General features: G+C 39.7%; 1 protein-coding gene across 1 annotated transcript in view; it reads left to right on the top strand.

Moving 5' to 3' along the window:
• LOC139732682 (sodium-coupled monocarboxylate transporter 1-like) overlaps nucleotides 1–11,755 on the top strand; it is a 61,743-nt gene extending 49,988 nt beyond the window's left edge. The window contains exons 5-14 of the mRNA XM_071643537.1: nucleotides 298–452; nucleotides 3,239–3,379; nucleotides 4,188–4,406; nucleotides 5,057–5,169; nucleotides 5,806–5,873; nucleotides 6,497–6,583; nucleotides 7,145–7,368; nucleotides 7,924–8,024; nucleotides 10,506–10,639; nucleotides 11,636–11,755. Coding sequence (XP_071499638.1) covers nucleotides 298–452; nucleotides 3,239–3,379; nucleotides 4,188–4,406; nucleotides 5,057–5,169; nucleotides 5,806–5,873; nucleotides 6,497–6,583; nucleotides 7,145–7,368; nucleotides 7,924–8,024; nucleotides 10,506–10,639; nucleotides 11,636–11,755 — 1,362 coding nt within the window. The remainder of the gene's footprint in view (nucleotides 1–297; nucleotides 453–3,238; nucleotides 3,380–4,187; nucleotides 4,407–5,056; nucleotides 5,170–5,805; nucleotides 5,874–6,496; nucleotides 6,584–7,144; nucleotides 7,369–7,923; nucleotides 8,025–10,505; nucleotides 10,640–11,635) is intronic.
• The last annotated feature ends 689 nt before the right edge of the window (nucleotides 11,756–12,444 follow it).

Genomic DNA, 12,444 nt, shown 5'->3' with positions numbered 1-12,444 from the left:
AATATCATTGTTATTATTATTATTATTATTATTATTATTATTATTATTATTATTATTAATTCAAAGACAACAGACTAGTGATTTAAAGTAATATCAGACTACTATTACGGCAATTACCATAGTTTCACGTAGGAGCCTACTCCATCTGTAATTTGAGTGCGGTCAGCAATTACAAGAAAAACAAAAACAAAAACGGAACTAACCGTTAAAGAGACCAATATGATTTTCAAAGTCCTTATATTGAATACCCTGATTGCTGTAATAATTGTGATCGTGTTCGTGTTCGTACCATGGTAGGGTGGGATGAAGGCGGTGCTGTGGACCGATGTCTTCCAGGTGACGGTGATGATGATCGGCTTCCTTGCCATCATCATCGAGACCTCCATCCGACTCGGCGGGATGGGCAATGCATGGCGCATCGCCGACGAGGGAGGCAGGATCGATTTCATTGAGTAAGATTGTTTTCTCTCGAATGCATATTGTTATACAATCTGTATATTGGGATATTTATTAGGCCTATACATACTGTTCAATATATATCTCTTTCTATCTTTAAATACGGCATTCCTAACTTTTCCTGACGTTTCACCACCATCAACTACACAAAAATATGTTCTCCCTCAAATAATATCTTCCGCAGCTTGCACTCGGCCGGTGAGTAATCTTACTATACGTTTAAAGGGATGGACTGTTAGAGATGGGGCTTCAGGTTTCCAACTGTTTTGATAATGATTTTTTTTCAAAGATAATGAGAAACCTCTTATGAAATATGAAAGAGCATAATTCTAAGAGGAATCCAATGTTTATTTGATGAAAATTGGTTTTGAAATGACGGAGATATTCAAAACAAAGCAATTCAATACAAGGTGGAACTCACCTTTAATTAGGATCGCTTTGTTTTACTTTGTTTTTGGATATCTCAGCTATTTCAAAACTGATATCCGTCAAATAAACGTTGAATTCCTCTTAGAATTTTAATCTTTTTGTATGCTCTTTAACATTTTACAAAGTGGTTTCTAAGTATCTCGCAAAAAGTTAAAAGCTGAATCCTCACCTCAAACAACACTATACATCCCTTTAATGTGATGAACACCGAACATAATTCTCATCGCATGTGATCTTCGCAATGTACTCAGTAACCGGCTGCAGCCGACATGCCGATTTTGCTGTCGATGCACTATTCCCTCTCCCCGGGGCGCGTTCCCGCTGTCTTCCAGTAACATTGTCAACAGAATGTGAAACAGTTGGCGTCTAGCCAGCATTTATATAAAATAATGTGCATCGCAACTACTTAAACACTAATTTCTGGGCGTGCTCAGACCAGACCTTTGTGACAACCTGTAAAATAGATATTTAAAAACATTATCATAGAGAAAGACAGAGACAGCGTGTGTGTGTATGTGTGTGTGTGTGTGTGTGTGTGTGTGTGTGTGTGTGTGTGTATGTGTGTGTGTGTGTGTGTATGCGAGAGAGAGAGGGAGAGAGAGCGAGAAAGACGGACGCACGAACATAGCAGTAGAAAATAAAAGCACGGAGATGTATATTCTGTCATTTATTGCTACAGCCGGTTAACTTTGATTGCGAGACCGGCGATATTGATTCATCAGTCACCCGGAAACCTCTTCTCCGTCCGCGGACGAGATGGAATGTCGGGGATGCAGGAGTCGTTTTGTGACGTCATATGTTCCGAGGTCGTGAGGTCACGTCTCAGCGCTCTGTAGGGGGCGCGTTTTATGAATACATGTACTGTCTGGAAGGTTGAATGGTGTATTCCACGGTAGAGTAGTGAAAAGCCATGGATCCAATAAACATAGCGACGCATTAATTTTGATACCCATATCGTATTTTATGAGATGCATTTTCATAATTCGATTCACCCTGCCACTTTCTCTGTCATCTGAACTCTTATTATGCCTATTGTCTGAAGTGCTGTGAGAATATTCGATTCACCATTTCCGCATGTGTATGCGTGTGTGCATGTGCATACATCCCCCCATCCCCCCCCCCCCCCCCCCCGGTAAACGTTGCTGGTGGTGTTTGTAATACAACCTGTACTTTTCTAACATGTAGACAGGGGGCAGTTAGATGTACAAAATACTCTTTTTTATGTGCTAACGGAGTGATTTTCTAAACGAGTTCAAGAAATGATAAGCCAACTAGTTCAGGCCCTTGAATTTAAGTTGACTTATAACCAGACAATCACCCCGTACTGGGTATAGGAGAGAAATTATGGACCTATTGTTCTATCGGAAATGAAGCACATGAAAACGAATGAAATGCACCATGCTATTGATTTCAGAAAGACACATGTGCTCGCGTATGTGTAGCCAGATGTAGATGTTCACATCGTCCATGCGCTGCGATGATAAGAAACTTTGATCCGGAAATTCATTGTACAATGCTTTCACTACATGGAATTCAGACTTTCGTTGTGCAATGCTTTCATTTCAAGGACTTTTCTCTTTAGGTGGCAATCTCGTGTATAGAAGTGTTTTCCCATCAGATCACTATTCAACTTTGTCATGAAAGTGCATGTAAGCCCTAATAGGTTTCTGTTGTATCACAAGGGAACAGGCCTGGAACAAATCAGGGAGGTAAGTGCAATGGGAAGAGAGGTCTCTTTTCCACCTCCCTGAACAAATGAACGACGACATTGCACCGTTTGAAGAAATGAGTGATAGGGCCCCTATAATGAAATAGATAGATATAGTATATAAATATATGGTATATAGGCCTACATATAGGCCTATCGTATTATTAAGTATATCAAGCATTTAGGATCACGTATATGATATGAATTGCAATTTCAGTGATAATATGTATTGTGATAATATCGCAATATATATAAACAGTAGGCCTAGTTATGGTTCTAATTGTTGCGCATACATATACACATGATTATCATCGCGATAGGGCCTTTAAGATACCTACAAAAATCATGTCATTTATCTATGATTATTCAACATCTCATGCACAAAGAGCATCTTGCAGGGCCATGTTGCATAAAAGTTGAGATCAAACATATTAAAGTCAGAAAATCGAACATAAATCTCTGAATACTCAACTCTTAGATTGGCTGATACCGGACTTATGTTTGATTTTCTAACTTAATTTGATTACATCTTTTCACGCAACATCAAGGTTCAGAGGAGCTATAATTGTCGACCTCTGGATAAGACCAGAAGATCTCACCAAAGGTTTAACGTTGTTTGTTATGATTATTTCTGATATCCGACAGTTTCAACCCCGACCCTACCGTCCGACACACTTTCTGGTCAGTGGTCATTGGCGGAACGTTCACCTGGACTGCCGTCTATGGGGTCAATCAAAGCCAGGTCCAGCGATACCTCACGTGTGGGGACGTCAAGGTCGCCAAGCAGTGAGTAGAGATGAATATGGGTCAGGTCGGGGTAACGAAAGGGAATTGGCTGAAATCTGACCTATTAAGGAGAAATACAATTTTCACACGGTACATTTCCCCATCGACATTCTTCATCGTTCCCTCTCCACACTTTTTTGTTGTTGTTGCAGAAATAAAGTCTATCTGCATGTATGTGTGTAGGCCTATAATATACTTGTATGTATGTAAGCCTATATACTTGTATGTATGTAGTGCACGTATAGGCTACTGTAATGTTTGTGTGAGCATCTATGTGAGAGAATGCCCAAATATGTTCGTTTCTTACATTGTTATATAAATTAAGAACTATTTCCGTGTTCTCTAGCTGTAGTTGACGAATGCATTATTTGCATATTCTCTTTGTAATATCTTTCCCGAAAAAAAAAGAAACATAAAAGTTCACTGTCATTATTATCATGCCAGCCGATGCAATTCCAGACACCAGGCATAATCGTAAGCATGACTTAGCTGGATTTCTACTTTATCTGTGGTTGTCTGAGGAGATGGAAAGATTCAGATGTAATCTGCATGGTAACCCATTTGTGTCTCAAATTTTGACGAGTAAGATTCTTAGTAGGGACATAGTTAATAACGCTCATTATAAAAATCTGATATTGCGCCAAAGCCTGCTCGAGGAGGCCTATAACAATGCAATACTAGTGTGTCATCTACTACTTTAAAACGGACATTTCGTAGTATATATTAGAGATAAATCTGCTATACAGCAGGGGCTTTTGACTAGACGCGCTCATCACCTTAATGGCACGTCACCCGGATGTCATTACAGAGCCGTGCTGTATGCCACCATCGGTATGGTGATCGTCGTCTGCTTCGCTTGTCTCTCCGGCATCGTGATGTACGCCTTCTACGCCGACTGCGACCCGTATACCTTGGGCAAGGTTAGCCAGACCGATCAGCTGGTGCCTTACCTTGTCATGGACATCTTTGGTAACCGCCCAGGACTTCCTGGACTTTTGGTGTCTGCTGCTTTCAGCGCTGCTCTCAGGTATGATTGTTTTTATAACAGGTTGATGATTTCAAGTTCGGTGTTAGTGCTGGTGCTAGTGTTGAGAAAGCACTAACACCAGCACCTATAGCACCAAACAGTCACATGAGTGTTATGAGTAGTAGTGAAGTTCACCACCAAATTCTGTGCCTGCTAGCCATGTGGTACCGCCTGTGCTATTTTGTTAACAGGTACACGGTGCACCATTACCTTGCTCTAGTCTCGATGTAGTATCCACTGCTGTTCTGGAAGGATAGGTCAAAGTCATTGAATCCGGCATGCGGGGTCATTTTGAAATGACCCCACAACTCACGCGGCTTCCTCAGCCCGACAGGACTAGGGAAGCTGCATAGACCAACACCATGCTGTGCTTAGGGGATGAGAACCACGATCAGCCTATTGACCAGGCAGAAATACAGGCCATAAACATTAACAAAATAAAACATTTATTCCGGAAAATAACTCTATTACGATGTAATTCTTAATAAAGAAAATGATTTGATTAGGTAATTGCTGCATCAAAGGTCAAAGATCGAGGCTCAGGGGTTCTAAACCTGATCTTATCTTATCTCAGTGATTAATGGAGAACATTTTATTGAGTGCACTGTATGGACATAATTGATTTAACATCTTTTCTGTCTTTTCTATAGTACTGTGTCATCCGGCCTTAACTCCCTGGCTGCCGTGACAGGAGAAGATATAGTCAAGAGCATTTGGCCCAACATGTCCGAGGCCAAGTACACCAAAATCACCAAGATGTTTGGTAAGCAATACGGTCTGTCAATGCGCTCAAGAAATCTAGCTTCACTTGACTTTTATTGTTTTAACATTAAATCCTTCATATTGCACGGTCGTGCAATATAACTATTAGTGCACGGGATATAAGTGTATATAATGAATTCACTTTATAGCAAGTCAATTTGAGACTATATTCGACCATGGCAGTCTGTACACACATTCAAAATAATCAAACTAGAGTATAGTATGACATAGTCAATGCCTGCACATACTCTCTACACAGCGAATTCTGAAGAGTTGATTGCCGTTTTTCTTTGTCGTTTCCTTTCACATGCAACCATTCTCTTTCATCACGACCCTGCTTTCGATAGAATGGAAATGCTCTGCTCTGACAGTCTAAAGCTTCTGACAATGTCTTTGACTCTGTTCAGTATCTTGCTTTGTCTTGCTTTGATAATCAACATAACAAGTGCAATGACCTCATTGATCATTGAACTATCACAGGCCGTTTTCCCCTCTTAATTCGGCAGCACGTACCCATGTCGAATTCCATTGTTGCTTTGGTGTAAAAGACACTTTGCGTATTAAAAGAACAGCATATTCATTATATGCTTCTTACACTTTCTTTCTCGCTCACCTATAACTTTGCTTCATTTTTCAGCGGCTATGTATGGAATTCTGTGCATCGCTATGGCGTTCTTAGCCTCTGTAATGGGCAGCATTTTGCAGGTTCGTTCTTCAAAGATCAAGTCAGATATTCTGAACATAGTATAATAATTAACTCTCATTTTTATAAACAACGGTACAGAAAAGAAATATTGCCCTAACATTGGATTTACCTTAAAAGTTGCAATGTAGTGTGGAATGATGGCTTTCTTTGGGGATTGGCCCATTTACAGTAGTTACTACCAAGTTGCTGAAAAGATACAAACTGAGCTCTAGAGGTATAATGGATATGAGGATCAACGGCCTTACTTGGATTTACTACAATTTTTTTCACAGTTGCCGATGATACGGTGATATTAAATTCTAATGATTCAGTTGGAAAGACCAATTCGTAAGAGGCTGATTGATGTTGGAGAGCCGGTGAAGATATTTCAGGATGATATTATGACAGTTAAATCTGTACCAGTTACAGGGTGTTGGGTGGGGCTTGGAGGCTGTGGGCCAATGGGGCGGGGGGGGGGGGGGGGAGGGGGAGGGGTGTCAAGGATCAATAAACAATGCAACAGTACCTCATTAGGCAGGCCCGGGACAAAACTACATTCATAATGAATGACTTTACCGTTCAATGTGTGGGATGACATTTTGTTCCTCTGAGTGACGTCATCCTTTCCTCATCCTTTTTTCAGACCGCTCTGAGTATATTTGGTATGATTGGAGGCCCACTGCTTGGTCTCTTCAGCTCTGGTATGTTCTTCCCCTGGACCAACTCAATTGTAAGTATGAATTTTACACCTCCAGCAAGCTGTCAGTATATTGATTTAGAAATTAAGACAGAAAAATCTATCATCATTTATTTTAATTCATTCAAATGAGCCATAATGCAATCAAACCACTTGGACATGAAAGGTATACTCAGTAAAAAGCGATTTCGAAAGATCCATATGCACTATCTCTTCACCTTATACTTGTCAGCTAGAACGATTTGCGTCGCACATTGTATGGATTCAATAAGTAGCTGGAAGTAATTTGTCCAGTGACCTGGGTAATGATAGTCTGCAAAGCGCATCGAAATACTTAACAAGTGTAAAATGCACTATATAAACACTAGATATTATTATTATCATTATTATTATTATTATTATTATTATTATTATTATTGCCAACATATTCTGCATGCCTTTAATAACCATCATGTTCTCCATTCAGTGAGTGTTGACGTTTATTGACGTCACGGATGGTCACTTTAGCATAGTCATCCACTGTTCTCAGCTGCTTGATAATCTTCGATGTTTGGCAAAGATGTCGTTCAATCCCATACTTGGTCGCATTTGCAGGGGGCGATGTCAGGGCTCTTCACCGGGCTTGTATTCACCTTCTGGGTCAAGATCGGCTCCCAGATCTACCCTCCACCCTCAGACAAGCCGCCCCTCTCCATCGCCGGCTGCCCCGTCGACAACTCCACCATGTTCAACAGCACTGATTTCATGGAAACCACCGTAGAGGCTGTGACATATTCCATGATTAATGCAACGGCCCCAATGATGGAGGAGGCTGGCAGGTAAGAAATTAGTCATCGAGACGAAGTAATGGCTTCATTAGAGATGAATGACGTCATAATTGAACATGAATTGATACAATGACTGGTGGATTGTGTGAACTCATTAGCGGAATGGTGGTATCGAATGACTTGAATGATTGATTGATTGAGTGAATGGATGAATAAATGAATGAGTAGTCAATGAGTTAATGAATGAATGAATAAATGAATTCAATTCAATGAAAGGCTGTGAAGGAAGAACAAGTGGAAGTTTAAAGGAATGAGTAAAATCGAGAGGGAATAACGAGTCCGTGGAAGCCAAATAGTTATTGATAATTAGACATAGTTTAGCTATCTGTATTTTTTGAAGCTTGTTTTCAGACACAGAGATGTATAGAAGAAAACCCCTTTTCTGCTTATCTATCAGTTCTTGCTTGAAATATACCATATTATCCTCCCCCTCCCCGAGGATCACCTCTTGAAATTCCACTGAGACTGTGTATAAACGTGTTCCCACAGAACTAAAGGAAGTAAATGAATGATAATCATTTCACCTGTCCGCCCTTCTCATTTCAGGCCTGCCATTGCCCAGCTGTATGCTCTGTCGTATTCGTGGTACAGCGCCGCCGCTTGGCTTGTCACAGTGTTTGTCGCCCTCGTCGTTAGCTTCATTACAGGTCAGGCAATGGGTGATTTTTCAAACCGAAACGAGTGATGATAACCGTAACGAAAGTAACTCGAAAATCGGGGGAAAAATATACCTTAAAACCGTTTCGACGTAGATTTTGATTCGATCATCTGGGCAGTATGATAAAAGAGCGTAAATAAATATGTTCAACTGGACTTACTTGTGAAAATCAAGGAGAGAACAGTTTCGTGACTCGTCCGAGTCACTTCTTCATCTCTGTCTGGCTGGCGAGCATTCACCCGTGGAGGATGAATGGGCAATGTTACTGCCTTTATTGTTTGGACGGCAAGGAATTTTCCGGATCACCGTCTTATACGTTCTGATAAGCACGTTCTGATGTGATATGACTTATCAGAATTTCAATAATTCAGCACAAGAACTGATCACCAGTCGTTCTTAAGTCGTTCGTGACTTTAAGAACAACTTTATGAAACACCCCTGAGGAGTCCGTGAAAAGGTGTATGTGAAAGTTCAAATTCAGTTCAGTTCAAATTCATTTCATATTTCCATTTTCTCAATGATGACATTACAAAATTATTGACAACAAAACAAGAGTACAAAATATATACAATCATGTCTTTTGATCGTAGAAGAAAAAGAAAAAGAAAATATACTTGACACAAATGTACATGGTCACATCGTATGAAAATATCACTAGTAAGTATAAGAAATATGATAGGGCCTACATAAAAGCTTTAAAGCTTGTAAAACTGTAGGTTCCCGAGTTCATAGGCATAAAATTTTACACGGAGAACGGATATGTTTGTCTTGACCAACTAAAATTACACCAGTACAAAAAAATAGATGAGTAATAAACTAATGAACCACATAGATATCGCACAAACCAGACTGCATACAAATCTCGCAGTATTTGAATAACAAAAATGCTGTATTATTAAAAGATGTATCGGTACCATAAAATAACTTAAGTAACTTGGTGCTGCGGACAAGGACAAAAGACTGGGAGCATGAAAAGGTTGCTAAAGGCTTGGTAGTGTGTATCCACTAAGTAATAACTGTTTTAATTTGCGTTTGAAGGTGAATAAAGATAAGGAAGAAGTGATATCTAGAGGGAGATCATTCCAATATCTGGGTCCAGTAAATATAATTGTCTTCTTTGCAAAAATAGTGCGAGTACGGGGAAGGTGATAGGCGTCACTCTGGCGAGTGGGATAACAGTGGATAGAACGATTCCTTTTGAACATGTGGATAAAAACAGATGGTAATTCATTAGTTGTTAGTTTATCCATGAAAATTCCGTGATTATAATAAAATAAGTCTGAAATTTTCAGAATTCTGTTTTGATGGAAAAAACAATTGGTATGGGCAAAATATCCGGCGTGGTTTATGATTCTTATTTCACGCTTTTGAATACGGAGAAGGGAATCTAGTAATGAGTGAATTGCATTTCCCCACGCCAAAATTCCATAATTGAAGTGTGGAGATATTAAACAAGAATATATACTCTGCAAAATATAAACAGGAAAAAAATGTTTTAGCTTATTCAAAATCCCATTATTTCTAGACAAAATTTTACTTACAAAATTAACATGAGTTTTCCAGGATAATTCTTGGTCAATCCAAAGCCCTAAAAACTTTGTGTTATTAACCTGCTTTAAACATAAATCATTTATTTTGATATCATATGGAACAACATTCAAAGAATTACTAAATACCATATAATGAGTTTTTTCTATGTTCAAGGACAATTTGTTCGCATAAATCCAGGATTGCACGGACCTGAGCTCAGTATTCATCATATTTATTAATGCATTAGGGTCTCGATGTGAAAAAAACAAGCTTGTGTCATCGGCGAACAAATGAATGACAAAATTTGCGATGATTTTGGAAGATCGTTTATGTATACTATAAATAAAAGTGGGCCCAAGAGGGAGCCCTGCGGGACTCCACATGAAATAGGCTTTAATTGCGAATCATGGCTATTGATATTAACAAATTGCTTTCTTTCTGTTAAATAACTCTTAAACCATTCTAAGGGGGTACCGCGGATTCCATAGTGACACAATTAAAAACAAGCGTGTTTAATCCTTCCAGTAAAATCGCCCACCCACCCATCACGGGTGAATGCTCGCCAGCCATGACAGAGCTGACGAAGTAACTCGGACGAGTCACGAAACTGTTCTCTCCTTGATATTCCTATAAAGTCCAGTCGAAACGATTTATTCACGCGATTGTGTACCCTAAACCGAATAAAAGGCGACAATAGATTAAAATGACACATTGCAACTAATCCTGCCGAACTTTCGTTGTAATTTGCCAAGCCATGGTACCGCAAAAAATATTATTGTTGTTAAAACTTTACTTTACGATTAACGCTAGGGTTTGAACCCTACACAAGCGGATTTTTTTGTTTGTTTCTATGTTTTATTTTAAAGACCTGTGTAGTCCTGATTTGTTTTGCTCGTGTAGATCAAATTGCACCTTCATTCCTCATTTCATGTCGGTCTAGGACCAACGAAGCCCGCAGACCTGGACCCACGACTCTTCTGCAGCGTGGTGGACACGATGTACTGCTGTCTTCCCGAGCGAGTTAAGCGGATCTTCAGATGCGGAGTCGAGAATTACGAAGACGTACCAACCGAGGTATGTAGGCGAGCCCTGATGGTGCAGGATCGCCATGTTGGGATTTCTGTTACAGGACAACATTGAATTTGGTAATAAGAATATTAAAGGGGTGATGATGATGATACAATAAAGAATAAAATTATGGTGCATGTAATAATAATGACAGTAAGAAGACGAAAGAAGGAGAAAAACAGAAGAATGATTATAAAATTGATGAAAGTAGGTTCCAATCAGGTAGTCAGGCAGTGATATAAAGTATGCGATCATTGCAAAAGTACTAACTTGATATAACTATACCTAATTATGATGACGTCATCGGAGAGCATTGACGAAAATGGCCTATTTGGAAAAAAAAACCCAAAACTTTCTTTCATTGACCAACGCTATGACAAACTCATTAGACTTCAATATCAGCTGCTTTGCGATGAACTGCATACTAGTACGTAAGCCTCGGTCACATGAGCAAAACTTCTCTAAGTTTAAATTCTCAAAGTTTGACCATTTTGAACGCAAACTATACCCAATAATTTTTCTCGAAACTTCTCACGAAACTTTCAACAAAGTCTAAAGATATTTCCCGAACCCCATAAATTTCTTAAAGTTTGTGCAGACTGAATGCACGAAGATAAAACTTCGAGTTTGTCACGTGACGAGTCCCTTGGTAAACGGTCAGCTGTCAGACGGTGGTACACTTTCTTTTTTTGTTGCGCATGCGCACCAGTGACCCAAACTTCGAGAATTTATAGGCCTACATCAAATACCAAGAACTGAAACTTTAAGAAGTTTGGCGGACAGTGTGAACAGACGAGCAAACTGGTGTTCGCATAGTTAAAATTCTCGTAGTTTTGCCGCTGTGACCGCGGTATGAATAATTCTATAATAATCTTGAATGAGTTTTGTCAGTTTAATGCACAGTAATGTCCATAAGTACATCTTCCAGAAACACCACCCTTCCCCCATTAAACATGTTTTAACAACAACAACAACCTTCAACTTGTTGTACGTTCTTTGCAGGACGTTGAGAAAGACGGTGAGGAAAAGGTCCCACAGACCGGCGACAACGAACTCCGCATCGAGGCCGAAGTGCCGACCCAGAACGGGAAGTCTCCGTCTGAAGAAAACACGAAGTTTTAACCGCGCCTTCTTCTGCAAATACCTACCACACGTATTTGCAAATCAATTTCTGCAAGATGGCTTCCGACGGCCATGCCGCACCAGCTGTGACTGGATGTGACGCATGCGCAGCTCTGCTCTACCTCGTCAAGCGACAAGCGTGACATTACAATAAAATCGAAGATGTGCTGACTGATAGTCATACATGTATTAAAATATCATCCATTGTTACGTGCAACCAAGGACATCTTGAGGCTTTAAATGCCCTTACTAACGCTTAGAAGAAATATTAGATATTTCGTCTTGCTATCTATAACAAGGTTTAATGACATTGTTCTTGTACAAGTTGGTAAGCCTGCCGAATTGTTTTATCTCGTCTCGATCGAAGTCATTCAGCAGAAGAAATAACCGCGCTACACGTGAAATTATTTGAGACTCTTTTTACGTTTTCGATTGAACCGTATTACAGTAAGTGTGGGGTTAATTAAGGCTGTCGATGTTGTGCGAGTCGTGATGCGAGAGTTGGCTGTGTAGTAATTTGATTGCGTTTTTATCTTATTGTTTCACTTTGCAGAAATAAAAAGAAATGTGTGAATTAAGATCTCATGCAAGTATCCATGATTTTGAGACCTCGAACGCCATGGAATAGTGAAGAAACGTTCAGTGCATTTCGGTGTCAGTGATAAGTGTGATCAGTGACGAGTGATGTT

The sequence above is a fragment of the Diadema antillarum genome, unplaced genomic scaffold (assembly GCF_040938485.1).
Source record: "Diadema antillarum isolate AM-2024a unplaced genomic scaffold, OU_Dant_1.0 seq00000442_RagTag, whole genome shotgun sequence".
NCBI classification, from domain to species: Eukaryota; Metazoa; Echinodermata; class Echinoidea; order Diadematoida; family Diadematidae; genus Diadema; species Diadema antillarum.
The sequence above is the reverse complement of the archived record's forward strand: the minus strand, read 5'-3'. Positions and strand labels throughout refer to the sequence as shown.